Genomic DNA, 27,612 nt, shown 5'->3' on the forward strand with positions numbered 1-27,612 from the left:
GTCTTCCCACATTGCTGTGCTCAACTATTCTAGAATTGACACTTCCCCCTCTTCCCTTTGGCTGACCTGCATCCTGGCACGGTTGCTATTACTTGGTGTGTTTCCATGAACACCTGGCTGGGCAAGGAGGGACAGCCTGTATCCCTCCCAAGCCAGAACATTCATGTGAGGCATTGGAGAGCATCCACCAGACTGAACAGATCGACTTCATGGTAGGCAGTTGTAAGGCCGACACTGAAATGAACAAGCCGTCTGCACACCCCTTCAAGATGGTCCTCCCAGTTTATTCTTTCTCCCATTAAGTTTTGGTGCAGTGACTCTTTGGTGAGCAGCTCATTCTTGCAATAAAAGCAGTGCAGAAGATAACTTTTATTTTTAGTTAAAAAAATTAAAAAAAAAACAAAACCACTTCCCCTGGCCCCCATCTTCTCACCACATAGCATGTGGGAATCTTAGTTCCCCAACCAGGGATCAAATTTGTGCCCCCTACAATGGAAGTGCAGCATCTTAACCACTGGACCATCAGGGAGGTCCCAAAAGACAATTTTAAAAAGAGACATATTGTTGGATTTCAAGCTAGCTTATTTAGATTTTTAGCCTAACTGTTGTATTGAGGGTTTAATTCAAGTGAGGTCTTGTGAGGCCTTAAACAGATGCAGCTTGGGGATCTTTTTCTTGAGAGAAAGAGTTAAAATTATAAATACAGAGAGCTGCAGGGCCTCTGTGCAGGGGTCAGCTCGGCACTGCGTAGGGGCTCAGTGTTTGATAGAATTGAAGTGAGGCAACCTGCCCATCCTCCGGTTCTGGAACTTTGCAGTGCCGCCAGGTGGCAGTATTGTATCAAATGTGAGAAACTGACCACCAGGGAAGCTGTGCACAGCATCTCCAGGGACAAGTGTACCTGTGCTTTGAATCCTATCCTGTGCTCACAACCGCTTAAGGCTCCATGTGTGACGTTTCTCTTGGCAAAACAATCTGGTTTTCTTCCTTCAAACTTGGAAGGTTTACTGAAACCTTCAAGGTTGTCCATGCAGGTGATATCAACACAAGCATCACTGTCACGGTGACAGACTTTCTCCTTGAGCTTCTAATACACTTCCCCCTCTGTCTTATGGTAATTGCAAGTTGCATTTATGATAAAGCAAAAAAGTGTTTTCCATAACTTCTCCCCAAGTAATTTTAAGGAGCTTTGGCTTTTCTAATGCTTTTAACCATATTAGACTTTATTTACATCGATCTTCTAGCCATACAGCAACCATATCCCATCCTTGTCCCACTATATTTGACACGGTTTTCAGACACTCACACTTGCTCCATGCTCTGGTGAGGGACCCATCTATTCATCTAATGCAAATGGTCAAATGCTCTTCCTTCCTTTTCCCATCCCTCAAACCTATTTTTTTGTTTCTTTTTTATCCCATTAATAGATACCAGTTGGGTATTTGCAACTTTGTGACTCAAGTTTTAGGTTTAAAGGCAAAGAAGTAGCTCAGTCTCTAAATCAGTCTCTCCTAGCAGTTGGCCTCAGAATGCCAGCGGGGTTTTCTTTTCATTAAGCTTGTTTATATTAAGCACATTTATAGCCATTTTGTAAAAGTTATCAAATATAGCTTATTACAAGGCTATATTGAAGAATAAAGAAAAAAAACTTCCAAGCTGAACATTTCACATTGTCACATACTTGAAAATATGTCAATGAGAATCCTGCTAAACTCAGAAAACAATATGTTAACTAGAATATTTTAAAAGCTTTTTTTTTTTAACCTGGACCATTTAAATTATTTGTTGTTTCTATTTTAGAAACAATAGAAACAATATTGTTTCTATTTGCTGTTTTGTTTTTTTGGCCACAAGGCATGTGGGATCTTAGCTCCTCACCAGGGATTGAACTCTCACCTCCTGCATTGAAAGGTGAATCTTAACCACTAGACCACCAGGGAAGTCCCTCTAACCAGTCTTTTAACTTGCTCTTTATCCCACCTATGTGGGAAAGACTATGGGAACTGCCTTCAAAACTTTAAAACTGACAGTGTTAAGTTGATGGCTGGTTTATGTACAAAGAGTACATGAGAGTCACCCTCATGGATTACATGCATGCCACTCATTGACATCCAAGTTACAAAATAGGAACTCTTTAATATAAACTGCAGGAGGAGGAGATTTTACAGTGGTTCTGACTTAAAAAAAATAAAATCAGCATGATAGCTAAAGTAGGTGTTCTGACTGTATATCTAATTTTAAAAATCCAATTAACACCAAGAGGGACTGGAAAGGATTTGCAAAATGTTTCTACCAAGAAATTCTTAAAAGCTTCTTACATAAGAAGGATCAGTCAAAGAGGTTTCCATCCTATTCATTAAAAGAAAAAATTTCAAGCCACTAAATATTCCTATTAGGAAAAAGAGAACAAACTTCTTTGCAGGCTGCAGAAGTCCCCACCCACCCCACAACGTTTGATGCCCCCCATCATTAGCAGGGTAGCTGCCCATTTCTTATCTTGATTGACAGGTTAATAAGGGTCCTGGGGCTATCTTTTCAGCAGGAACACACAACCTTACCAATTACTTTTAAATTATTGCTAATCTGTCAGAAAATAACAAGCATGGGGAATAAAAATATCTGAAAAAGAGAAATGTCAGTTGAAGAAGCATTTACTTCCGGTGTTTGAAAAGGTTCGGTTCAGAAAACTTGCCAGAATTCAGTCAATAGAATTTAGGCACTGAAGGTTTTTTTTTTTTTTTTTTAAGAAAAACTTGTAGTTTATAATAGTTCATTGGTTCAATTAGGAGCGAAAAAGAAGGGAGTTTTGTAATGCAATTGTCCAGCAAAGGAAAACGCTTGAAATTGGGGGATTATGTGCACAGACCACCTGTAGGGCATTCAGAACCCTTTTCTATAAAGCTTCAACTCATGCCTAGCTGCCTGCAGGCTGGCTAACAATGCCGGGAAAAGCTGTTTAAAAGGCTGCGGGCACTTGTGCCTCTGGTCTTCACTAACTGTTACAAGTCTTCCTCTCCCTGGCTCTCTCTCCTTTTTAAAGTAAAAGTCCCACATCCCTTTCATGGAAGAACTTTAAGGCTCCGCGGTGGCCAATTGGTCTGCACGAAGAGGAGCCGGCCGCAGGGAAAGAAACTTCAGACTATACAGCACATTTGGAGAGGAGAAAAGATCAAAGTTTTTCCAACTCAAAGGACCAAGTTCCCTACAGATTAACCCTATTCATTTGGCTCCTCTTAAAGGAATGATGTGCTGAGCCACTGGGCAGACAGGTAAAAAGTTCAACAATTGCCAAAGCATTCTTCTGCTAATTCAACAGCCTTCTGCTCAAATAAATTAGCTTAGTCTTGACAGAGGAACAATAGCTTTTTTCTCTAGGAAAAGAAGCACATTTGATATACACAAGCCTGGAAGGTTATTAAGATGTTAACCCGTTAGTTTAATCCATTAAAGAGCGCCTGTTCCACCACCGGATTGTCGAGTGACTTACACTGTACAGTGTGATCGATGGCTGAAAACATTAACCTCTACCCTTCAGCAGTGTGTTAGGTCCTGGAGGAGCAGGTGCTTTCAAAATCACGGACGACTCGAGAAATGAGTGTGGGGTTTGAAGCCTTTAGTGATATTATACAAGATAAATAACAAGGCCAGAGTGGAATTGTGCCTTGCAAAAGTTCCATTTACATCGACTAAGGTGAGTGGTATCCATGGATCAGAAAACAGCTATCATTAAAAACACCATCTTTTCGGAAAGGTGCAAAAACCTCAATTTTGATTTCAGTTTAACAGTGATATTTACTCTGCTAACAACTTAGGAACTCGAGTTTAACAGGTCATTTTTCTTCATGCCTAAGGTCAGTGTACATAATGAGAAACCAGAAAACGTCCCTGTTCCGGAGGGGCCCTCCACAAGCACGTTCAAGGTAACAGTCTAGGAGAGGCAGGGGGAGAGGGCGACGGTTAAGTCATTTATCAAAAGTCATTTTATTGACAAAATAGAATACTTATATTTGTTCTTACAGGGGTGGCCTCTAAACTTTTTACAGAAAATGTACAGACTGTATATCTTTGGGTATGTACATATTTTACACATTTTTACAATTTAACAAATAATTATATTTATAAATACATCCTCTAATGTAAGAAACCCGTATTTACTTGGGGTGTATAATTAAGACATTTCTTGTTTGTTTACTTAAGGCATTTGCCTGGTCATTAAGAATACCCAAACCGTGCGATCCCGTTAGGTCGCGCTCATCCCGCCTAGATCTAGGACGTGTTAGGAGTAAGAGTTTACGTAGCAGAGTCGAGGGAGAAAACTTAGGTCCCTCAGGTGAAATCTGTAGGTCTGGCTTCAAGCTCAGCAAATGGCAACCAGCGAGGGCTCCAAACCTTGGGTCTCGGAAACGCAGCCGCGGGGCTCACCCTCCTCTGCCCTGCCAACAGAAATGAACGCCTGGCGGGAGAAACTCCTCGCCCGTCGGTAGAGGAAAGGGGGGTGGGTCTGGGAGCCTTCAATGCCAGGTACTTTGTTCTAAGTGAGTCCCAGCTAATGGATACCATTAAGAGTTCATTATGATGCTAATAGCAATCAACACGGTGAAGGGGTGGAAACCTCTGCCTTCGAGTGTCCTCCTCCCAGCCCCCCACCCCCCGCAGCACTCTGTCTCCTCGCCCCCTCCCCACACCTCGCAGGCGCACCCTCCCCTCCGCTCAGACCTGGGACAATGGCATCTGCTTTGGATAAGACACCGAGCTGGCCGTGCCAGATCGCCACGTCAGGCCGGTGCTGACGTCGCTGTAGAGGGAGCCCGCCCCGCCGGCCCCCGGTCCCCCGCCCCCGCCGGCCCCCGGCCCCCCGCCCCCCGGGCCGCCGCCCGCCGCGCCCGCGCCCGCCGCGCCCGCGCCCTTGCTGGCCCAGCAGCAGCGGGTGCACAGCGCGCGCCACGACTCGAGCGTCTTGCCGGACCAGACCCACACGCCCGAGGTGATGCCCACTACCAGGCACATGAAGTACTTGAGCATGAAGACCGCGTAGTCGGGCCGGCGCGCCTGGTCGGGCTGTAGATCCCGCAGGCACGGGCAGTTGTGCGTGGCCTCCCAGCGCGGGCGGTTGTGCTGCTCGTAGAAGAGGCAGGCGACCACAACGGCGGCGGGCACGGTGTAGAGCACGGTGAAGAGGCCCAGGCGGATCATGAGCTTCTCCAGCTTGTGCGTCTTGGTGGGGCCACCTTGCTGCTTGATGACCGAGCGGATGCGGAAGAGCGACACGAAGCCGGCCAGCAGGAACATGGTGCCGATGAAGAGGTAGATGACCAGCGGCGCCAGCACGAAGCCGCGCAAGTTGTCCAGGCTCTGGTTGCCTACGTAGCAGATGCCTGCCACCGGGTCGCCGTCCACCGAGCTGAGCGCCAGCACGGCGATAGACTTGACGCTGGGCACGAGCCACGCGGCCAGGTGGAAGTACTGCGAGTAGCCGGCGATGGCCTCGTTGCCCCATTTCATGCCCGCCGCCAGGAACCACGTGAGCGACAGGATCACCCACCAGATGGAGCTGGCCATGCCGAAGAAGTAGACGAGCAGGAAGACCACGGTGCACAGCGCCGGGCCGGTGGTCTCGTAGCGCACGTGCTGCTCCACGGCGCCCAGCTCCTCATACTCTCCGCGCCCACCTGGGCCCCCAGCGCCGGCTCCCGCCGCACCCGCGCCCGCCGCCGCGCCCCCCGCGCCTCCGGCCCCGCCCGCAGCCCCAGCGCCGCCGCTGCACGCCACCTTCTCGTGGCCCGCCACCAGGCGCACCAGGTAGCCGACAGACACGAAAAGGTAGCAGGCCGAGAGGAATATGATGGGCCGCTCCGGGTACTTGAAGCGCTCCATGTCGATGAGGAAGGTGGAGACGGTGGCGAAGGTGGACACGAAGCATAGTACAGACCACAGGCCTATCCAGAAGACGGTGAAGGCGCGCTCGTCCTGGCTGAAGAACGGGTTGTGGCAGGGCAACGCGCAGTTGGCGATCTGGCCCGTCTTGACGCGGTTGTAGAGAGGGTGCCGCTCGCTGGACACGCTCACCATGGGCGCGCGGCACTGGCATCCCGGCTCGCAGGGCGCCGCGCCGCCGCCAGGGGGCCGCGCCTTCCCGCCGCTGCCACCGCCGCCGCCGCCGCCGCGCGCAGGGGGCGCAGCCGCGTCCCCGCCGCCGCCCCTGCCGCGGGACGGGGGCCGGGCCCCGGGTGGGCGGCCGTGGCCGCTGCCGGAGGGCGGCTGCTCACCGGGGGGCGGCGGCGGCGGGCGGCGCGGCGGGCTGGGCGCGGCCGTGGTGAGGTCGGTGCGGTTGTAGTCCATGCACAGCGTGTCGGGGTTGCCCTGCTCGGGCAGCCGGTCGCAGCGCATGCGGTCGGGCCAGGCGAAGCCGTACTGGCGCATGAGGGGCGCGCAGCCGGCCTTGGCGCGCTCGCACACCGAGCGGCAGGGAGGCAGGGGCTTCTTGTAGTCCTCTAGGCAGATGGGCGTGTACATGCTGCACAGGAAGAACTTGAGGTCGGGCGAGCACTGGATCTCCACCAGCGGCCAGAACTGGTGCACCTCCAGGCCCGCCTCGTCCTGCGTGTCGTGGTTGAACTGGTTGGGCATATAGGTGTAGTTGTAGCCGATGCCCTTGCACAGCGGCACGGTGATCTCCTGGCACGCCAGTTCCTTGGCTGAGGCGGCCGCCGCACCGCTCGAGCGCTGCAGCAGCGCCAGGGCGGCCAGCAAAGAGGTCACTTCCAACAGGTAACCCCACTCCATGCTGCGCGCCTCGGCCCCACGCCTTCGCCCTCCGGGCGGCGCGCGGAGGGGCGCCAGGGGCTCCTGCGAGAGCGCCGGGCTCTCTCCTGCCTCTCTCGGGAGGGGTTCTGCCAATAGCCTAGTCCCTTCTCGGGATGCGTCCTCTCGGAGCTGCGGGAGACGAGGGTGGCCGCCGAAGGGCACCGTGGTCCCAGGGTCTGCCCCGCTCACTCCCGCCGGGCTCAGCCCTCGCGGGACAGAGTGGCCGGCCCCCAGCTCATCTCTCCCTCCCTCGGTCGCTTTCTCCGCGCGCGCCGGTGACTCTGCCGGGCACTGAGGGCGGCGGCGCAGCAAGTTTCTTCTCGGGCCGCGGTGCGCAGTCAAGATGGCTGGGCCAGGCCGCTCTGAGCCGGGTCAGCCCCTGCAGCCCCCTTTCGGCGTCCCAGGGCTCATGCTCGCCCCCAAGGCCGCGCGGCTGCTGCCGGGGTTAGGGGCCCGCCTCCACGGAGGCCACGGCCCTCAGTCCCCGGCGTCCGTCCGTCGGTCAGCAGCCGGGATGACGGGCCCCGCCTCCGGTGGAAGTCGCGCTCCGGCCGGCACTGGGGCGAGGTGTCGATGGTCCCCTTCTCGCTGAACTCACGGAGGCAAATCCAGGCCGGAAGGCGGAGCAGACACCTGAGCGGCGCGCCCGCGCCCCGCCACCGCCGCCGCCGCCGCCACCTCCTCGGCGGGAGCAGTGTCCCTCGCCAACTTCCCGCTCCGGCCCAGCTACGCCCCGGCCGGCTCATGAATATTTATACGGCGCGGACTCGGTCTCCGCCCGCGGCCGGCGCGCCAATCCCGGGCTCGGGGCGGAGTCTGCGCGCTCCCCAGGCCCCGCCTTCCTGGGGCGGACCCGGCTGTCCCCACGGCAGTGCGAGCTGTCTGCGGCTGGAGTTTGGATAACCTTGGGGTTGACTGCAGAGACGGGTTTTGCCACGATCGTCCCCTCTGCGCTCTGTGGGGCTGAGGTCGGGGTTCCTTCACCCCGAGTCTGCTCTTGGGAACTGGGGGGTTCTTTATGCAGTGCGCGCTTTCAGAGGCCAGTTTCGAACTAGTCAAGCCCCTACCTCCTATGCTCCCCGAATGTTGGCAACCTGCTGGCGAGGGGACCCCTCGCCCCTCAGCCAGCTGGCGCGTGCGCGCGGGCTTTGCGGGGGAACGGGGAAGCGGTGCCCTTCTTGGGATTGTCAGAACGATGGTCTTGGAGGCTTGGCGATGTGGAAGGAGTGGAATGACTGCAGTTCATTCTAGATGGTGGGGCTGGACAGGGGGCAGCCGGGGAGGAGGTACCCGGGAGCCGAAAGGCGCGGGCACGAGAGGCGTGGGCACCCGGGCGGGCGGGAAGAAAGGGGTCTCCTCCTGCCTCAGCTGAGGGACGTGAGGCAGCGTCAGTTTCCTTACCTGGAGAGTGGGGTTCAGATCTCAAAGGGGGTTCTGCTAATTAGGCTAGATAAGACATATAAAGCATCCGGACATATATAAAGCGCTCCCTTAAGAGATATAATTCCCTTTCTTCTTTAAAAAAGAAAATTAGAAAGGGAGAAAGAAAAACTTATAGGACAGACTGGAAACTCTGGCTGGATTCTCCCTCTTAGCCTCGCGCTTTTGGAACGTATGTGCGTCTCTCCAAAGTTGACATGTTTTTGCCAGAGCCTCCTCCTCCCGGTGGGAGGCGGCGCCGGGCTCTGGCGCGGACGCGCGGACACGTCTCCGCGGTGTTCCCGGGGCCGAGCGGCTGGGGACGCGGCCAACGAGCGAGGCCCTCGCCAGCTCGTAGCCACCTTAGACAGGGAGGGGCCCGAGGGGCGGGCGGCCTGGCAGGTTCATTTACGCTTGTTAGGACGTCCCAGGGGGTTGTCTTTCTCCGAGAATGGAGTGTTTATTTTTTAATTGATGTGCTGTTTCATTTAGCGCTTGTATGGAACTCACGCTGGGGCTGTAATTACTGTAATCTCGGGAACAAGCATTTCAGTTAGCCAGGAGGGTGGCAGCAGACGTCTGTCTCTCTCTCTCCTTTTCCTCTCGCCTCTCCCTTCTCCCTCTCCGGCTAGAAAACTAAAGTTATTGAGGATATGGGGACGAAAGAGAGGTAGAACTAAAAGCTCGTTTGAGGCCAGGCCTTTTTTATTGGGTTGGGGGCGAAGGGAGGAGGATGCGGTGGTGGTGGTAATTGGTAATTATCTGTTTACAAACAACTCTTGTCGTGAAACAAAAATAACTAGCAGCATCTGTATATGGCAGGACCCTATGTCTCTCCTGTTCTCTCTAGCTTAGTTTAGCTACCGCATTCTAATTACAAAGATATAATCTCCCAACCGCCCCCTCCCTTCCCCGCACCCCAGCCCCACCCCTAATTTTTGGCAAGTTCAGTATTTTCACCAAGAATTCTAGGCAGAGCCACTAGGCTGTACTCATACCCCCATTGTCTTTTTTCTTTTAAACTGGTCTATTTAGAACCTCTTTATTATACCAAAACAAAACACTTCCTTCGCATTTTTTTGTTTTAGAAAAACTAAACTGCATAGGAATCAGAAATTCTGAGGCTTCAGAAAGATTGGCTGATTCAGCAGAAAATGGTCTCGAGTTTTCAAAAATGCAAAGACTCAAATGTTACTTGGTCTTTTAAAAATGAATTTCTTTCCTTTCTCCTGATGGGAATTCCCTTGAGGCATGTGGAACGCAGAATGTCACCTCTCTCCTGTTGGGATCCTGTTCAGTGATGGCCATGCTCCAGAACATTCAGCTGCAGAGAAACAGCAGGTAATACCTGGAGATAGGATGCTAAGCACAGTAGTAAGGGAACACCCCGCCCCTCCCCCAGTTTAAGGAGCAGCCTGGGCCCTGCCTCCCCCTGACCACAGATAGGAGGCGCTTGCTTCCAAAAGCAACACAGAGTTTCTTATGATTTTCTTCAGCAGGAAATGTCAAATAGTGGAGTTTAGAATTACACTATATAAATTTACTTGAATTGGGTAAAAACAAACTGACATTTGAAAGTTGAGGCTGCAAATAGTTGATTTTGGCTTTTAATTGGCATTAACATTTTTTTTTTTTTCCTTTTGAGACAAGATGAAAGCTCTGATGATGTGGAATGTGGAAATTTGGGGAAAATATATTAAGCTTGCTGGAGAAAAGCAGACAAAAAGTTCAGAGCTTTCTAAAATCATTTATCAGCTATTGAGTGTGAGATTAAAACCATTTACATAAAATCATTAAATGCTTACTTTTAATTGAGAGAATAGAAGAATAGCATTTAAATTTTACTATTAAATTAAATGGCTACTTGGCAGTCTTTGAGAGCAGAAGAGGCTTAGGAAGCCAATTAGTGCATAAAAGGCAATGATGGGTCAGCAAAAAGAAACTAGGATCATTTATCAACATCCTGGCTAAATAATGATTTTTCTTTTGTATGTAAAGCAGCTGCTTTTTAAGGGAGGGGAAATAGCTTTAGTAGTGACATAAATAATGTAGGGAACTTTCTAGAGGGATTTCTGAACAGATGTCTGGTTACTGAATAGCCCAGGAGCATAATGATATAAACAAGTTGAAGGCATGAATCTAACAGAGAGGAGGGGATGTTAAAAAACATTGGATACCTAGTAAGATGATTGACTATCAATATATTGTAAGTAGTGAACTTAAGAAACTTTGATGAATTATGTTTCAGTGAATTTTAATTTAAAAGTCCAACCTAAAATTCTTGATCAGTAAGACCATCCAAGTCTATATTATTAGAGAATATTAAACTCTATCAAATAATATTGATGTTTCTTGATGTTTTAGAATCTGTCTTTCAAAGGGTTGTGCCTTGAGATATCCAACCATAGATAGAAGGAAAGGTAGAGATTAATTGGTCTTGCTTCAAGCTCTGTTAGAATTAAAATGGGTGAGATTACTTTTCTATCCTTCCATATTTATAATTAACTCCATTAAAGGGCTTCCATTTTCTGCACCACCAAGAAAAGGACTCTGCCAAGAGGAAGTACTCCTTGCCCTGTCTGCTGTAATGAGGCCAAGTTATAAACAGATGCAGATAACTGAGGCAAACAAGGGCCACTGGCCAGGTGTCAGATTTTCACTTCACATGCAGTTGCCATTTTGGAAAATGGTACCCGCACTGTCATTTAATTGGGTAATTATTGTGAAATATGTTTTAAAAATCAGTCATTGATTTTCCCGCTTCATTTATACTGATGTATTGGCCAGATGCTGACTCTTATGACGCAGAATGCCTTGTGCATGAGTTTGGGAACTTTCAGATGAATAAAGATCTCCCAAGTAAAACTGGCAGAGCCAAGAAGGAAACAGCTAGTCTCACATATCAGTCCATCTATAAGCAAGGAGTTCCACCGTTGGTTCATGCTGGGACAGCAGTGATAGACCTGCAGGTCTGCTCTGGTCTCTTGGCCTCCCCTTGGATGGCATGGGGCTTCCCACTGCTGAATTATGAACTTTCACAGGACAGTAGGCAAGGCAGGAAGAGTGGCAGGACCTCCCACTATTGGAGAAAATCCTTCCCCTCAGGTTACACTGGTCTGAACCTGTCACGCCAGTCTTAGCCACGAGGAAGGCTCAGCAGGTGAGAGTCTGGTGGGCAGCCCATGGCCATCGGGCTCTCATGGCCTGAAGCTGCCAAGGGGAGGAGGGCTGTTGAGCAGACATACAGCAGTCAACCACATGTTACTACGGGAAATTAACTTTCAAGTGATATCGTTTACCAACACGCCTAGTCTTCCAGAGTATTTTGTTCAGGGCTATAAATTAAGTATGATCTAGATACAAGAAAACCTTGATATTTACTTTTTTATTTTTTTCCTTTTGAAGTACTCTGTACAGTGGTGTGAATTAAATGTCAAACAGTTTACTACTTATTTTATTTATAATGTGTATAAACTGTGTAGTGTAACTCCTCAGTTGCTTTTTGTTAAGCTCCTCCCTTCCCATTTGGGCACTTCCTTAAAAATACGGAGACAATTCTGGAATTTTAGATCTTTTTTTTTTTTTTTAATGTCTTATATTATGTAACTTTTTGATATTGACAAACTTAAATAATGTAGGAGAAATGATGTTATGTCCCACCTCTGAAGGGCTTATGGATGTGAAAGAACTTTTCTATCAATAAATTTTTGGTGCAAGTGTTTACTTCTGATAACACTGATCCATTTAAATGGTGGTCTGAAACAATAAAATTTACATTAATAATATGAATGATAATTACAAGGACCCTGAGGGCATGGAGGTGGTGTTGGTAACAAAGACATTTCTATTTTCTCTTTAGCCCAATCCACTTTGGATCAGGCAGCCCTGGGGAATCACAGCTCAGTTATTCCCTACCTGTGCCAGCAGGTAACCTATGACCTCTCTGATATTTACTTCCTCATGCATAAAGTTTGGAATGACAAATACAAGAGTCCTTACAAGCCTTGAGGGTTAGATGAGCTAAAAGCTGAAAACTTGGTGCAGCACCCCTGGTGGCTCAGGTGCAATGCAGAGACTCAGGTTCGATCCCTGGGTCAGGAAGATCCCCTAGAGAAAGGAATGACTACCCACTCCTCTATTCTTGCCTGGAGAATTCCAAGGACAGAGAAGCCTGATAGGCTACAGTCCGTGGGATCCCAAAGAGTAAGACACAACTGAACGACTAACACTTGGTGAAGCACAGTATCTGGACTTTGATGCATGAATTGAGCTTTGCAAGAGTTTACTCTGAATGTGCAGAGTGATATGAAATGTATCTATTGATTATAGAAATAACCACAGAAAGAAATTCTCCTTATCTTTCACTAAAATTTCACCTGACCTAGTCGAGTCCACACATCAACCATCACAGACACCCTCTTTTACTGGGAATACACAGTGGTCAGCCACAGATCCACAACCACAATGCCATTTGATGAAAGTATTTATAAAATACACAGAAATAATCTTAGGGAACAGCGAAATAGGCCCAAGAGAGCTGGAAAGGCCTTCGTAGAGTTTTTTAGAGAGTAGTCAGCAGTTTGCTAATTTGAGGGAGGCAGAAAGTTTGAAGCAGGTGGCAATGCATTTACAGATTGCAAAGATGAAATAACCTTTGCCTTGGTTACATTTGTTGGTGAAACAGCAAGAGCCATCATTGAACAGAAACATTTTCACATGTATTCAATCAGTTGACAAAATGTGCACCTTTGGTGAGATTGCAGCTGGACCTCGACTTCAGTGTGTGTTACTATGTTTTCAGCTTCTAGTAATGGGAAGCTTGGCATAGTGGCTGGGAGGACACATTATCTCACATCCCCCAAATCTGGGGTTGGGGGTGGGGGTGGCTGTGGAGCTGGTTGGTGCTGTGTCTTCTGTGATGCCATCAAAATCCAGATCTTTCCACCTTCTTGCTCTGTCTGCCTCCGTGGTGGTGAGTCCCCCTCCTGGTTCCAAGGTGGTGACAAATTAAAGCTCACATCCTCACACACTGACACTAAGAGTCAGAAAGAGGAACATTCCTCAGCCTGTGTTTCTTTGCAAGAGCCAGAAGGTTCTCCTGGAAGGGAATCTTCTTATTCCTTGTGGGTCAGAACTGGGTGACAGGCCATGTCACTATGCCTTGGCCTGGCCAAGGAGGGACCACTTGGGGTTTTGCCAGCAAGGGAGAGGGTCGGGGAATAGGCTTGGGTGGTGACCAGGGGTGTCTGCTGAAACCCAAGGCCTGTCGCAGCTCACATAAGGGGCCAGTATCTCTTGAAGACCAAGGCTTGCTGCCCAAGGTCAGATGTTGATAGTCTGGTCCTCTCTGTAGAAGATGCTTATGCCCTGGGTGTGTCAATCATCAGCAAAGCTCAAGGCCTTTCTCCTCCTCTTTCCCCCAAAGCTGCATGCAGGTGGGATCTGTTAATAAGGTTCCAGTTATTAATTCCACGAGCCATGTACTTTGCTTCAGTGTATGGTTTGTTCTGCCTTCAGAAATCCAGTTGCCTTGAGGGCTCATTGGCTAGGCTGGGGAACCACTTTGTCTGGCAGGACGAGCTGGGTGGTTTGCAGTGTTTGCTCACGGCCTGGTCTCACCACAACTCCCTGTAGGGTAATTACTTGAAGGAACACCTTACTAAACAGCTGGCAATCATGGCTATTAAGGATCTGCCAGAAATGAAAATTTATTTCTCACCTGTGCGGTTTTCAGAGCCTCATGGGGCTGATGCATGAGCAGTTTCCAGTAACCTGTGGGAAAGCCTTGGATCCAGGGGGCTGGGTGGTGTTTTGGCCTGTGGTGTGCTGACTCCTAGACGCTTGGGCTCCAAACAAACCAGCCTCTGGAGAATTACATCTGCGGGAAAGTGCCAGTTTCCACATTCTTTATCGTTTCTGCAGCATTTTGTGGATTTTAAAACTTTATTTTTATTTATTGATTTTTACTTACTTTTTTGGCCATAGCACATAGCATTTGAGATCTTAGTTCCCCAACCAGGGATCAAACCCATGTCCCATGCAATGGAAGCCTGGATTCTTAACCACTGGACCACCATGGGAGTTCCAGCGTCTTGTATCTTTACTCACTTTGAGTACATCATTCTTCTCGTGACATCACTCCCAGTTCTCAGGAAAGACCCCTGTGACAGTGATGGAGCATGGCTTCGGTAATGACCTTGGGAGTTACCTTTCTGTTGGTGATGGTGGTTGAAAAGGCTTCTTACTCACCAGATCCTGCCGACAAGCCTTTGGGTGGGATGTGATTGCTGATCTCTGTGTCTTTTCCATGGGAAGAAGTGGCCCAGATTCACCGAGGTGACTTTTTACATCACACTTGCACCCTCACCCCCGATCACGAGCCTCTGCCTTAGTGACTGTCACTCTTGGGAGAGAATCTTTTCTTCATATATGTTGACTTTGTCCTGTTCTGCTCCTTTGGGAGCTAAAAAGGAAGGGCTTCTGTTGTTTCCTGTTAGTCTATTACCTTTTTGATTATTTTTTTTCCTTTTTGATTATTAAAATCATTATGTTTCTAGTGGGATCCATGTAGTCTCTGAATTCCTATTTCAAAAAATGTCTCTCTCCACTGTGGCACTTCATTTTGTAATGTCTTGTCCCCCAGTCTTAAATAGAATGGAAAGATTCATTTTATGTTTTATCTGTCAAAAAACGGAAAGGATTCATTTTCTATTAGGATTCTACTGGAGTTCAGTTGCCTTGTGGTAATAAAAGACCGAGGTTTCTGCTCGAAGGTAATTCATTGAGATTATACATCCTAATGTTTTTGATTAGACTAAAAACATGTAGGTATAACTAAATAAAGTAAATCCCAACCTATAATTCATAACTGCAGAATGATAAATGTGAGCCTTGTTCGTAGGTTCCCCAAGTGAGCTGTAAAAGCTGTCTTCGAAAATGAAGTTTGGATTCAATGTTAATAGTTACTACAGGGAATAGTCCCTTCGCTTAAGAATAGAAGTGACCAGAATAAGGATGGAAAGTAGTTTGATCTGTGTTACATCGGTGATGTATCAGAGGGTAGTGAGAGGAGGCTCCATGGACAAGGTCAGAGGAGAATAGTCATGTTGACTACTATTTTTAGCCAGCCTTTGATGTGTGAGGCTCTGCGCTTGACCTTTTTCATCATCTAGGATGTTGTCGCGGAGAAGGCAATGGCACCCCACTCCAGTACTGTTGCCTGGAAAATCCCATGGAAGGAGGAGCCTGGTGGGCTGCAATCCATGGGGTCCCTACGAGTCGGACACGACTGAGAGACTTCACTTTCACTTTTCACTTTTCTGCGTTGGAGAAGGAAATGGCAACCCACTCCAGTGTTCTTGCCTGGAGAATCCCAGGGACAGGGGAGCCTGGTGGGCTGCCGTCTATGGGGTCCCACAGAGTCGGACACGACTGAAGTGACTTAGCAGCAGCAGCAGGATGTTGTAGCAACTAGCAGCAGTTAACCCTATTCAAAGTGGCTTATACACAATAGAAATGTGTTATCTCACCTAGTGAGGAGTACAGAAGTGTTGGTACGGATTGTCAAAAATATCCTCAAGCGTTCAGGTTCTTTCTGTTTCTCTGTCCTGCCTCCCTTAGGGTATTGGCAGTAGTGACCTCAGGTCGGAAGATGGCTTCATGTACAGAGACAACAGACTGGTGAAATGCAACAAACATGCAATGACGGGACTATTTCGTTCCTTTTCTCTTTCCTAGAAGGACACACTCCCAGAAGTCTCCTGGAAGACCTCATTGGTTGTATTGGGTTAAGTCTTCATTCTTAAAACTTTGATAAAAGAAATGGGAACACCACACTTGGCTTAAAGAAATCAGTATACCCTATCTCCTGGAGCTCAGGAGGTACCTGGCCAGGTAGAAGAGGGTAAATACCTGAATACAATTATGGTTTATAAAAAAGAAAGAAGGGAAGTGGGGATGAATGTTGGTACAGCAACCAACACTCTGCTACATGACTGTATCCATCAGTGTCTTTCTCACGTCTAAACCTCATGGAAAATCTGGCAAGATCAGCTCAGTTCAGTTCAGTCGCTCAGTCGTGTCCGACTCTTTGCAGCCCCATGAATCGCAGCACGCCAGGCCTCTCTGTCCATCATCAACTCCCGGAGTTCATCCAGACTCATGTCCATCGAGTCAGTGATGCCATCCAGCCATCTCATCCTCTGTCATCCCCTTCTCCTCCTGCCCCCAATCCAAAGAGTCAACTCTTCGCATGAGGTGGCCAAAGTACTGGAGTTTCAGCTTTAGCATCATTCCTTCCAAAGAAATCCCAGGGCTGATCTCCCTCAGAATGGACTGGTTGGATCTCCTTGCAGTCCAAGGGACTCTCAAGAGTCTTCTCCAACACCACAGTTCAAAAGCATCAATTCTTCGACGCTCAGCCTTCTTCACAGTCCAACTCTCACATCCATACATGACCACAGGAAAAACCATAGCCTTGACTAGACGGACCTTTGTTGGCAAAGTAATGTCTCTGCTTTTGAATATGCTGTCTAGGTTGGTCATAACTTTCCTTCCAAGGAGTAAGCGTCTTTTAATTTCATGGCTGCAGTCACCATCTGCAGTGATTTTGGAGTGCCAAAAAATAAAGTCTGACACTGTTTCCACTGTTTCCCCATCTATTTCCCATGAAGTGATGGGACCAGATGCCATGATCTTCGTTTTCTGAATGTTGAGCTTTAAGCCAACTTTTTCACTCTCCACTTTCACTTTCATCAAGAGGCTTTTGAGTTCCTCTTCACTTTCTGCCATAAGGGTGGTGTCATCTGCATATTTGAGGTTACTGAGATTTCTCCCGGCAATCTTGATTCCAGCTTGTGTTTCTTCCAATCCAGCGTTTCTCATGATGTACTCTGCATATAAGTTAAATAAGCAGGGTGACAATATACAGCCTTGATGTACTCATTTTCCTATTTGGAACCAGTCTGTTCCATGTCCAGTTCTGACTGTTGCTTCCTGACCTGCATATAGGTTTCTCAAGAGGCAGGTCAGGTGGTCTGGTATTCCCATCTCTTTCAGAATTTTCCACAGTTTATTGTGATCCACACAGTCAAAGGCTTTGGTATAGTCAATAAAGCAGAAATAGATGTTTTTCTGGAACTCTCTTGCTTTTTCCATGATCCAGCGGATGTTGGCAATTTGATCTCTGGTTCCTCTGCCTTTTCTAAAACCAGCTTGAACATCAGGAAGTTCACGGTTCACGTATTGCTGAAGCCTGGCTTGGAGAATTTTGAGCATTACTTTACTAGCATGTGAGATGAGTGCAATTGCTTGGTAGTTTGAGCATTCTTTGGCATTGCCTTTCTTTGGGATTGGAATGAAAACTGATCTTTTCCAGTCCTGTGGCCACTGCTGAGTTTTCCAAATTTGCTGGCATATTGAGTGCAGCACTTTCACAGCATCATCTTTCAAGATTTGAAATAGCTCAACTGGAATTCCATCACCTCCACTAGCTTTGTTCGTAGTGATGCTTTCTAAGGCCCACTTGACTTCACATTCCAGGATGTCCAGCTCTAGGTCAGTGATCACACCATCGTGATTATCTTGGTTGTGAAGATCTTTTGTACAGTTCTCCTGTGTATTCTTGCCACCTCTTCTTAATATCTTCTGCTTCTGTTAGGTCCATACCATTTCTGTCCTTTATCAAGCCCATCTTTCCATGAAATGTTCCTTTGGTATCTCTAATTTTCTTGAAGAGATCTCTAGTCTTTCCCATTCTGTTGTTTTCCTCTATTTCTTTGCATTGATCACTGAGGAAGGCTTTCTTATCTCTTCTTGCTATTCTTACCAGAAGTCATGTTTTCCAGATGGAGCTCATTTCCGTGTCATGTACTCTATCACAGAATTTTGAAACAGTGGAATTCCTTCTTCCAAGTGAATCATTCAACCAAACTACTACATGTAAACAAATAAAGATTTATCTTAAGTTCAAATAATGAAATGGACAGGAAAATCAATGTAAAAACTCCAGTAAAGCTTTTGAACAAGAACATTGGAAAAGATCAGTTATGGATGATACTGGTGACATCACACATAGACCTAAGTTCAGAAAAAGACCAGTGCTGATGTATGGCTTTCCTAACGGGTATCTCACAAGAAGACTAAATGTATGCACAGAAAGAGAAAAGCGACTTCCTCCTGTGCGCTTCAGGTAAAAGCTGATTGCATAGTGCGATTGCTGTGTTGAGGGTTTTCAACACATTACAGTCATATCATAATTTGGTGAACTGTCTTTTCTGATATTTCCTTCTATGTGAAGCATCTCCAACTGGGCACAGTGCCCCTGGCTGCTCCCACCTGCTCGCTCCCTCCTATTTGTTGGCTGTGATTGTAGAGGCCCTGGACATGCACTGCCCAGCCAGTCATCTCTCCTCCACTCTTCTGCCCCTCCGGCCAGCTCTCCTCTGTTCCTGCAGAGAGAGACCTGCTTCTCCCGGGGGTGGCCAGTGACCGGGGTGAGTCCATTCTGTGCAGGGATTCAGTAGTAGGACACAGCCCATAAATAAAAGCAGCATTTTCTAATATCAGCTTTATTGGTTAGAAAGATGTATTTTATCCTCCGTGGACTACCTCATACCTTAGTTTTCAATTTTTTTGTCATCTAGGGAACTACAGTTTCTGTTTATCTCCCTATCCCCCATCCCTGTCATAATACTTGGATTTGCTTTCTTTTTTAAAAATGCATTTTATTTTTTAAGGTTTAGCAATCTTATTTATTTCTTAGATGGAAATATAGGTGATTTACACTGTCGGGTTAGTTTCTGGTGTACAGCAAAATGATTCAGTTATGCATGTATATATTCTTTTCTATTACAGGTTATTACAAGTTATTGAATATAGTTCCCTGTGCCATACAGTAGGGCCTGGTTTTTACCTATTTTATATTTAATAACTTGTATCTGCTAATTCCAAACCTCTAGTTTATCTCTCTCCATTTTCCTCTTTACTTTTTTCTTTCACTTTGCATGCTTTTATAAAGCAAAAACATTATATTATGCAATATTTGAAGCATATAGAAGATGTGGAAAAATGAAACAAATATACAAGTCATATTTAATGGGATAATATTTTGATATGATTGTTTAAGATCTCTTTTCTTTAAATAAATAAAACTTTACAGTGACACAATGCTTATTTTGAACCTAATAAAAGAGGCATTTCATAATTAACTATAAATTAATTATTATTACATATAAACGAAACAGATCAATAAAATTACTTTTAAAAATTGTCAGTGTCAAACTCTTCTCAATTAGTTTTTGACTCATTCGCCAATGTTTGTGCTTTTTCAGGCCTTATTACCCTTCATGCTATCAATAACAGCAATTCTCAAAAGAATCAAAAACCATTAGACTGTTAAGCTGGCTTTGCGATTATGTAGAACAAGCTTTTTTTTTCTACAAAGAGTCTAGGTTTGGGAATGTTGTTAAACCTGTTTTATTCATCACCTGCTCCCTTTCCACAAAGGTTTGGGACTTAAGAGTTAAAGCACTGTTCCACCACTGTTTTCTCCGGAGATGCTGATATGGATTCTACAAGTGTCGGTGCTGCCTCTCGTGATGTTCCTGTGTGTAGCCACTGGCATCCACATCACGGGTGCTACATGGCCACCAGGGACTTAAAAACACCATCAGTAGGCATATGCATTCTGACTTCCCAAATGTTAAAATGTGAACATATGTGCACCTGAAAGAAAAGTGCAAGTGTTAGTTGCTCAGTTGTGTCCGACTCTTTGTGACCCCCATGGACTGTAGCCCGCCATGCTACTCTGTGCATGGAATTCTCTAGGCAAGAATACTGGAGTGGGTGGCCATTTCCTTCTCCAGGGAATCTTCTCAACCCGGGGATTGAACCCAGGGCTCCTGCATTGCTGGTGATTTCTTTACTGTCTGAGACACCAGGGAAGCTGACTAAAGTGATTGCTTGGACTCTATTCCCTCCTCAACTAATGTGTTATTGTCCTCTTCCCTCATAGCTCAGTTGGTAAAGAATCTGCCTGCAATGCAGGAGACCCCGGTTTGATTCCTGGGTTGGGAAGATCCCCTGGAGAAGGGATAGGCTACCCACTCCAGTATTCTTGGGGTTCCCTTGTGGCTCAGCTGGTAAAGAACCCATCTGCAATGAAGGAGACCTGGGTTTGATCCCTGGGTTGGGAAGATCCCCTGGAGAAGGGAAAGGCTACCCACTCCAGGAATCTGGCCTGGAGAATTCCATGGACGGTATAGTCCATGGGGTTGCAAAGTGTCAGACACGACTGAGCAACTTTCACGTTCACTATTATAGCTCCAACTTGTTTTTTTTTTTTAATATTTATTTATTTATTTGACTGTGTTGGTTCTTAGTTGCAGTGGCAGGATCTTCGTTGCATCAGGAAGTATCTTTCATTGTGGTGCATGGGCTTCTCTAGTTGCGGCTCGCAGGCTTAGTAGTTGTGGCTCACAGGCTTAGTTCCGTTATGGCCAGTGGGATCTTAGTTCTGCGACCAGGTATCAAATCAATGTCCCCTGCACTGCAAGGCAGATTCTTAACCACTGGACCATCAAGAAAGTCTCCCAACTTGTTTTAACCATCCAAGTTGGTCATCATCATTACTCTTGTGATTTTTATGAATATGCAGATTTACTCACATCTTGAACAGTGTCCTTCCTTACCTTCACTCTTTAGACCTGCTTTTCCAAAACATACTGCTACTTCTTTGTGAGTTCAGTTTCATTCTTCCTGAGATACAGCTTTTAATTTGAAAATGTCTGGATTATGCTTTCACTCTTAAATGACAGCTCCTATGGATATAGAATTTTGGGGAGGAGAGTGATATGTGATTTCTGGTGTGAGGTGTGTAGTATAAAGGCTTCCCAGGTAGTCCAGTGGTGAAGAATCCACCTGCTAATGCAGGAGACTCAGGAGATGCGGGTTTGATCCCTGGGTCGGGAAGATCCCCTGGAGAAGGGAGTGGCAACTCACTCTAGTATTCTTGCCTGGAGAATCCCATGGACAGAGAGTGGTGGACTACAATCCATAGGGTCACAAAGAGTTGGACACGACTGAGCATGCAAGCAGTGGGCTCTGGTGTGTAAACTGGGTTTTCATCCCACCCATACTCTCAGTTTATACTATAAGCTCACTATTACTGTGTCTGGTGCAGGGCAGCAGGCAGGGCTTTCTCAGCACCTTTCACTGAGAAGGAACCCTTTCCATGGCTCTGGCCTGATTGCACATGTCAGTCTTACTGGACATGTGGAGTCAAGCTACTTCCTTTCCTTCTTGGCCTGATTACTACCCCGCTCCCCCCGCCCCCACCAACTTTCAGGCACCTCTTTATTGCTGGCTGTTGGGAATTTCTCTTTCTATCCTCTGAGTTCAGGTTTGTGTGAAATTTTTATCTTGCATTTCTAGATGTTTTGTAGCAGTAATGATTTGCATTCACCCAGTCTGCCTTTCCATGGACCTTCTGAGAAAACTACATTTTTCTTTATGCAATGTATTTTCAAAATATTTAAAACAGTTAAGATTATATTTAAAAAAAGGGGCAATCTGAGTATTCAGTCCAGCTTCTGGCTCCATGGAACCTTGGCTTTCTATAAAATATGGTCTTTAAATGACTGCTGTATTTTTTTTCCTAGCTGCACCATGTGGCATGTGGGTTCTTAGTTCCCTGACCAGGGATCGAACTCATGCCCCCTGCATTGGAAAGGCTGAGTCTTAACCACTGGAACATGAGGGAAGTCCCTAAATGACCGCTCTATCGTAGGACTTGGAAATCCACAGTTAAGTGATTGTCTGGGCATGAGATCCTGGACTTGGAGTGGAGAAAACAGACTTCAGGCAGGACATCTCCCCTCAGAGTTTGCCAGCCTATGGCAGACACACATCTGAGGTGTCAGAAATTTGCTCCTTATACAGGGTTGTCACTCCTAGAGTAGCCAATGCACTTCTCCAAGCTATGACTTGTAGAGTCAGAGAGGCTAGATTAGAAAAAGTAGTCTAAAAGGGCAGAACAGTTAACCATTATGCAGAAAGAATATCTGTTTGCATGTTTTTGGCTAATGGAGTTTCTTTTTCTTTCATGTAAAAGAAAATGACCTCCTTATTTTTTATCTCTCTTTTTTAAAAAAATTATCTATTTCTGACTGTGCTGTCTTCCTTGCTGCACAGGCTTTTCTCTAGTTGCAGCACGTGGGGGCTGCTATCTAGCTGCGGTACGTGGGCTTCTCATTGCAGTGGCTTCTTTTGTTGTTGAGCACAGGCGCTAGGGCACATGGGCTTCAGTACTCATGGCACATGGGCTCAGGAGTTGCAACTTCCAGGCCCTAGAGCACGCAGGCTCAGCAGTTGTGGCACACAGGCTTAGTTGCCCTGCAGCATGTGGGATCTTTCCTAGATCAGGGGTCAAACCCCTGTCTCTTGCATTGGGAGGCAGATTCTTTACCACTGAGCCACCCAGGAAGCCCCTTATTTTTCTATGACGTGATATCAGGGAAATGAGAACTGCTCTAGCCCACTGAGGGAGTATGAAATTGTGTAGCCAAGGAGATGGATTCCATCTTTCAATCAGTTAGCTCTTGGTGTGTAACAGACCACCGCAAAACTTAGTACTGTAGAAATAACACACGTGCTCCACATGAGCTCCTGTTCTCCAGGAGGCTAACCAGGCTTTTCCTGACAGTGATGTCAGCCTTCCAAAGAGCAGCAAAGAAAAAAAAAAAACACACACCAGGAAACTCACTGCATAGGCCCTAGTCAAGCCCCCGCTTGTGTTTTGTTGGTTATGTCCTGTGGGCAAAAGCAAATCATATGATTGGTGGACATGAAAGTCACGTTGCAAAAAATGTATGTGTAGGATTGGAGATGACCTTCTGGCCATTGTTGTAAACTGCCATTCTATCAAGTAAATATACACTCTTTTTGGTGTCAATGCCTATATATTAGACACCTATGAGGATGTTTATCTCACTGTCTCTTCGTGTGATAGAAAAACACTGGGAACTATTGAAGTGCACATTTGACTAGGAGTAATAGCAAAAACATCTGTGATACTGAATACGTAACACAGTTGAAGAGCAAATGATAGATTCATGTATACAATCCTAAAAGACATGTTAACATTTTTATTGATGTGACCATTTTCAAAGTCCTTATTAAATTTGTTATAATATCGCTTCTGTTTTATATTTTGGTTTTTTGGCCACAAAGGATGTGGGATCTTAGTTCCCCAACCAGGGATTGAACCTGCACCCCCTTCACTGGAAGGCAAAGTCTCAATTATTGGACTGCCAGGCAAGTCCCTAAAAAGACATATTTTTAAATGAAAAAAGCCAGTTGATGAACCATATAGACTTCATACTACCCAATATACACAAAACCTAAATTCCTGCAGATATATCACATCTCATCATGTATGCACATGACGAATATCAGGAAATCTACACTCTAGATGAAGAATAGTAGTTACCACTCTGGAGGAGATGGGCAAAAGGAATTTTATTTCATTTTGAGGGGTATCACATTTTTTTTTGCCTTTATTTTTTATTTAATGATGAGTAATATTTAAATCTGAACTTCAGGGAATAACTCAGTCTGAGTCTCATGAACTGGGCTTCAGTCTCATTATTTGAGCAGCCATGGACATGGAGGTGCCCCTGTGCCTGGAGACTTTCTTCTCGTCTGCTCCTTCAGTCAGTCAGTCACACATGCTGCTTGGTGGGAATGTTTCAAGGTTAGTAAACCAGATCCAGGGGCTTCCCTGGTGGCTTAGCAGTAAGGAATCCGCCTGCCAATGCAGGAGACACAGGTTCAATCCCTGGGTCAGGAAGATTCCCTGGAGAAGGAAATGGCAACACACTCCAGTATTCTTCCTGGAAAATCCCATGGATGGGGGAGCCTGACAGGCTACACTTCCTGGGGTCGCAAAAGAGTCGGACCTGACTGAGTGTCTAAACCACCACAACAAACCAGATCCAAGTCAGGGCAAGCTTCTGGAACTTAACTCTCTTCAAAATACACTATTCATCCTAGTCATTATGGTGCCCAAAGTGACAGCAAGCATAGTTCCTGTTTGCATAGTTTTGGGGTCCTGGCTACAAATGCCAGCCAAAATGTTATGGTATCATTTTTTCCTAAACAATTTCAACATCGTCTAAAGTTAGTTGGTCACTACCCTTTTACAAAACATTCTTGTCTGGTGAATTATAATTTTGAGGCTGACACAAGTAGAAATTTAATTGTTCCCATTTCCTGTTCATTCCAGTCAAAATGTTTAGTTTCTAGAATTTCTGATATTTCCACAATGTACTGTAAAAAAGTTAGTCCACCATCTACAGGGACTATTTTATTATTCTGTATCTGTTTACACCACCCCTTTGGGGTTCTTGGGAAAGGAGTAATGCCAGACAAAATACCACAGTTATTTCTTTGGCATGGCCATCTGACTTACATAACACAGGGCAAGGACTGCTTCATCTTACTGACCAGTTAGAATGGAAACTAAGGAGCCCAGCCCGGTGCTTTGTGATGACTTAACAGGGGTTTTATGGGAGGGTGGAAAGGAGGCTCAAGAGGGAGGGGATATATGTATACATATGGCTGATTCATGACGTCATACAGTAGAGACTAACACAACGTCGTAAAAGCAATTTTATTCTAATTGAAAAAACTCACAAAAATTATAATTATTTCAGAAACCATTGCCTATTTGTTTTAAGATTTTTTGGATGTGGCCCATTTTTAAAGTATTTATTGAATTTATTACAACATTGCTTCTGTTGTTTATGTTCTGGTTTTCTGGCCGCTAGGCAACTGAAATCTCAGCTCCCTGACCAGGGATCGATGCTGCACCCCTTGCATTGAAAGGTGAAGTCTTAACCACTAGACTACCAGGGAAGTCCCTAGGTAGTATTTTAAAAATTGATTCTTTGGTATCTGATGCCTAATGATACTTTTATAGTATTGATTTATTATCTTAAAGAGAAAATTTAAAACAACTATGACAAAACAAAGTTTAAAAAAAATTTGTATTGACTTGCAGGTTTTAAAATTCTGTGCTTCTTTCCTGTCCTACACTTTTTCTTGTGTCTAGGTATGTACAGTTCTATTGCAGAACACACACACACACACACACACACACACACACGCACACACATTATCCACTAGAGCTATAGAAAAGAGCTACTTCCCACAAGGATAAAAGCAGGTGTGCCCTGCTCAAGAACACTTATGACTCATGTCTTTATTCTACATTTGGAGGGACTGTCCAATTTCTGAGGAAATGTTAGCCTCTTAGATTTTTTGGTTTGAGTCAAAGAGTCAATGATACTAATCAGATGCAGACACAGCCTATGAATTATGAGATGTGGCATGTAGGTGATTTCCATATGCTTCTTGAGTCAGGGGTGTGTGTGTGGCTCCTATTTAGATGATAACTTACAGCATCATGTATCTTTTCTAAGTGCTGGAGTTCCCACTGGGTAACATGATATCGCAACTAACACAATTGTATTTTGCTGTCAATATTTAAACATTTCTTCTACACTAGATAAAACACTTGGTTAAAAATCAGAATACTATTAAGACATTCCACAAAGAACTATGATTATTATTTATTGGCAGTAACTGAAAGCAAAATAATTGGTCTGACAAAGAACATTCTCCACAAGCAAAGTCAGGAAAGTGTAATTAGTCAAAATGTTTCTTGTATGTCAATGAAATACTAATATATACATAAAACTTTCCTTATTAATAAATTCATTTATTGTTAAATATTTGGATGTTATAGTGAAAGTTCTGTAAATATTTAACTTTGAAGTCCACTCAGTTTGCCTAAAAGTGAATGAGATTATTTTATAGCCACATTTTTAATCCAAAGAAATGAATGCAGTCGAATGTTTATGTCAACTCCATCACTGAAAGTTTCAGTTAATACTGACATGTTAGTTTCTGGGAGGGTGTTTATTCTAAAGGTCCAAATTTTCATTCAGCAAAGATGATCCATCTGGTAGATTTTGGTTGATGCTGGTTTCAGGTTTAAAGTCTATTTCATCCAATAATATGTTAAAAGAGTATAGACTTGTGTATGTAGGAAATACTGGTCCTGATATTTTGTCTGAACCCTGTTAATTACCTTATATACTGTATCATTGACACACAACTATTTGTGTTTGAGAACTCACAACTCTTGAATTCCTTTCCCTCCTATTAACCTCCTTCTGGGTTTATTTACATGGAGGCATTGCTACTAATTAGATTCAAGGAGGGAGAAGGGAGATTTCTATACATTCTCTTGGTGTGACCCCATGAAGAGCTGGTTCTCAAACCTGGAAGATTCTTTGGTAATCTTTCACTCATTACCTTCAGGAAATACAACTTGTCCCTTTAGTGACCAACTGCTTCTTTCACAGCTTGTAGTGAAGAGCTGAGCAATTTGCCACATTAATTTTCAAGGTAGTTTTCCATACATAATGCCTATGTATACACATTTTTAACTGGATGACGTCTTAAAAGTATGCTTTGCCAGACTGAAGGGTTTCCCAGGTGGCCTAGTGGTAAAGAATCCATTTGCCAATCAGAAGACATAAAGATGTGGGTTCGATCCCTAGGTAGAGAAGATCCCCTGGAGGAGGGCATGCAACCCACTCCAGTATTCTTGCCTGGAGAATCCCATGGACAGAGGAGCCTGGTAGGCTACAGTCCGTAGTGTCGCAAAGAGTCAGACACCACTGAAGTCACTTAACACGCATGGAAGATGGAAAAGTTGACAAAAGATCATCTTTCCTGTCCCTCATGACTGCTTTTTATAGTTTACTGAAAGTAGTATTCTTGGGGTTACATCATGGGAATGTCTTTAAGACCTTGGCCAATTTTGAATTCATTGAAAGCAAGATATCTTGACTTGTTTACACTTGGGGGTTTTTAATCTGGTCACCTGATTGCAATGAAGAAGACGGTAGGTTCTGAAAACTTTCTTCCCAAGCTTTTCCAGAGAGAACAGCCTTCCTGACCCCATGTTTTCATGCACAGTGCTTGGGTTCCTCTCTGTCTAGACAGAGTTCTCATGGTTGTAGCATCAGGGTGTTCCTATTTAATTCTCTCCCCAGCAAAAGCTGTGATGAATTTCCTTATAAGTCAGCACGGACTAGGTGAGATTCTGTACCTACGTGAGTTTCCTGGGAAGGTTAACACACACTGGCTCTTGAAATCTCTTTAGGGCAGACACAGAAATTTTACTCAGATTTTCTTCCATATACAACATCAATAAATATGGAAATGAAGGCTGCAAATCTCACTTCTGATGAAACAATATGCTGCCTAAATTCAGTTAATTGTCAGGTACTTAGTGTTGAAAGACAAAGATATGCTAAT

The 27,612-nt window shown here is 45.5% G+C and overlaps 1 protein-coding gene across 1 annotated transcript; it reads right to left on the reverse strand.

The window, feature by feature from the left end:
- Positions 1-3,962: 3,962 nt before the first annotated feature.
- FZD8 (frizzled class receptor 8) lies at positions 3,963-7,532 on the reverse strand. The gene has a single exon (XM_025000994.2). The coding sequence runs from the start codon at positions 6,781-6,783 to the stop codon at positions 4,711-4,713; it is 2,073 nt and encodes a 690-aa protein (XP_024856762.1). The 5' UTR covers positions 6,784-7,532; the 3' UTR covers positions 3,963-4,710.
- Between the last annotated feature and the right edge of the window lie 20,080 nt (positions 7,533-27,612).

Source organism: Bos taurus, chromosome 13, assembly GCF_002263795.3.
Source record: "Bos taurus isolate L1 Dominette 01449 registration number 42190680 breed Hereford chromosome 13, ARS-UCD2.0, whole genome shotgun sequence".
Lineage (NCBI taxonomy): Eukaryota > Metazoa > Chordata > Mammalia > Artiodactyla > Bovidae > Bos > Bos taurus.

Excerpts from the sequence above, each read along its gene's own strand:
- FZD8 (XM_025000994.2), bottom strand. The coding sequence starts at position 6,783 with ATGGAGTGGGGTTACCTGTTGGAAGTGACCTCTTTGCTGGCCGCCCTG.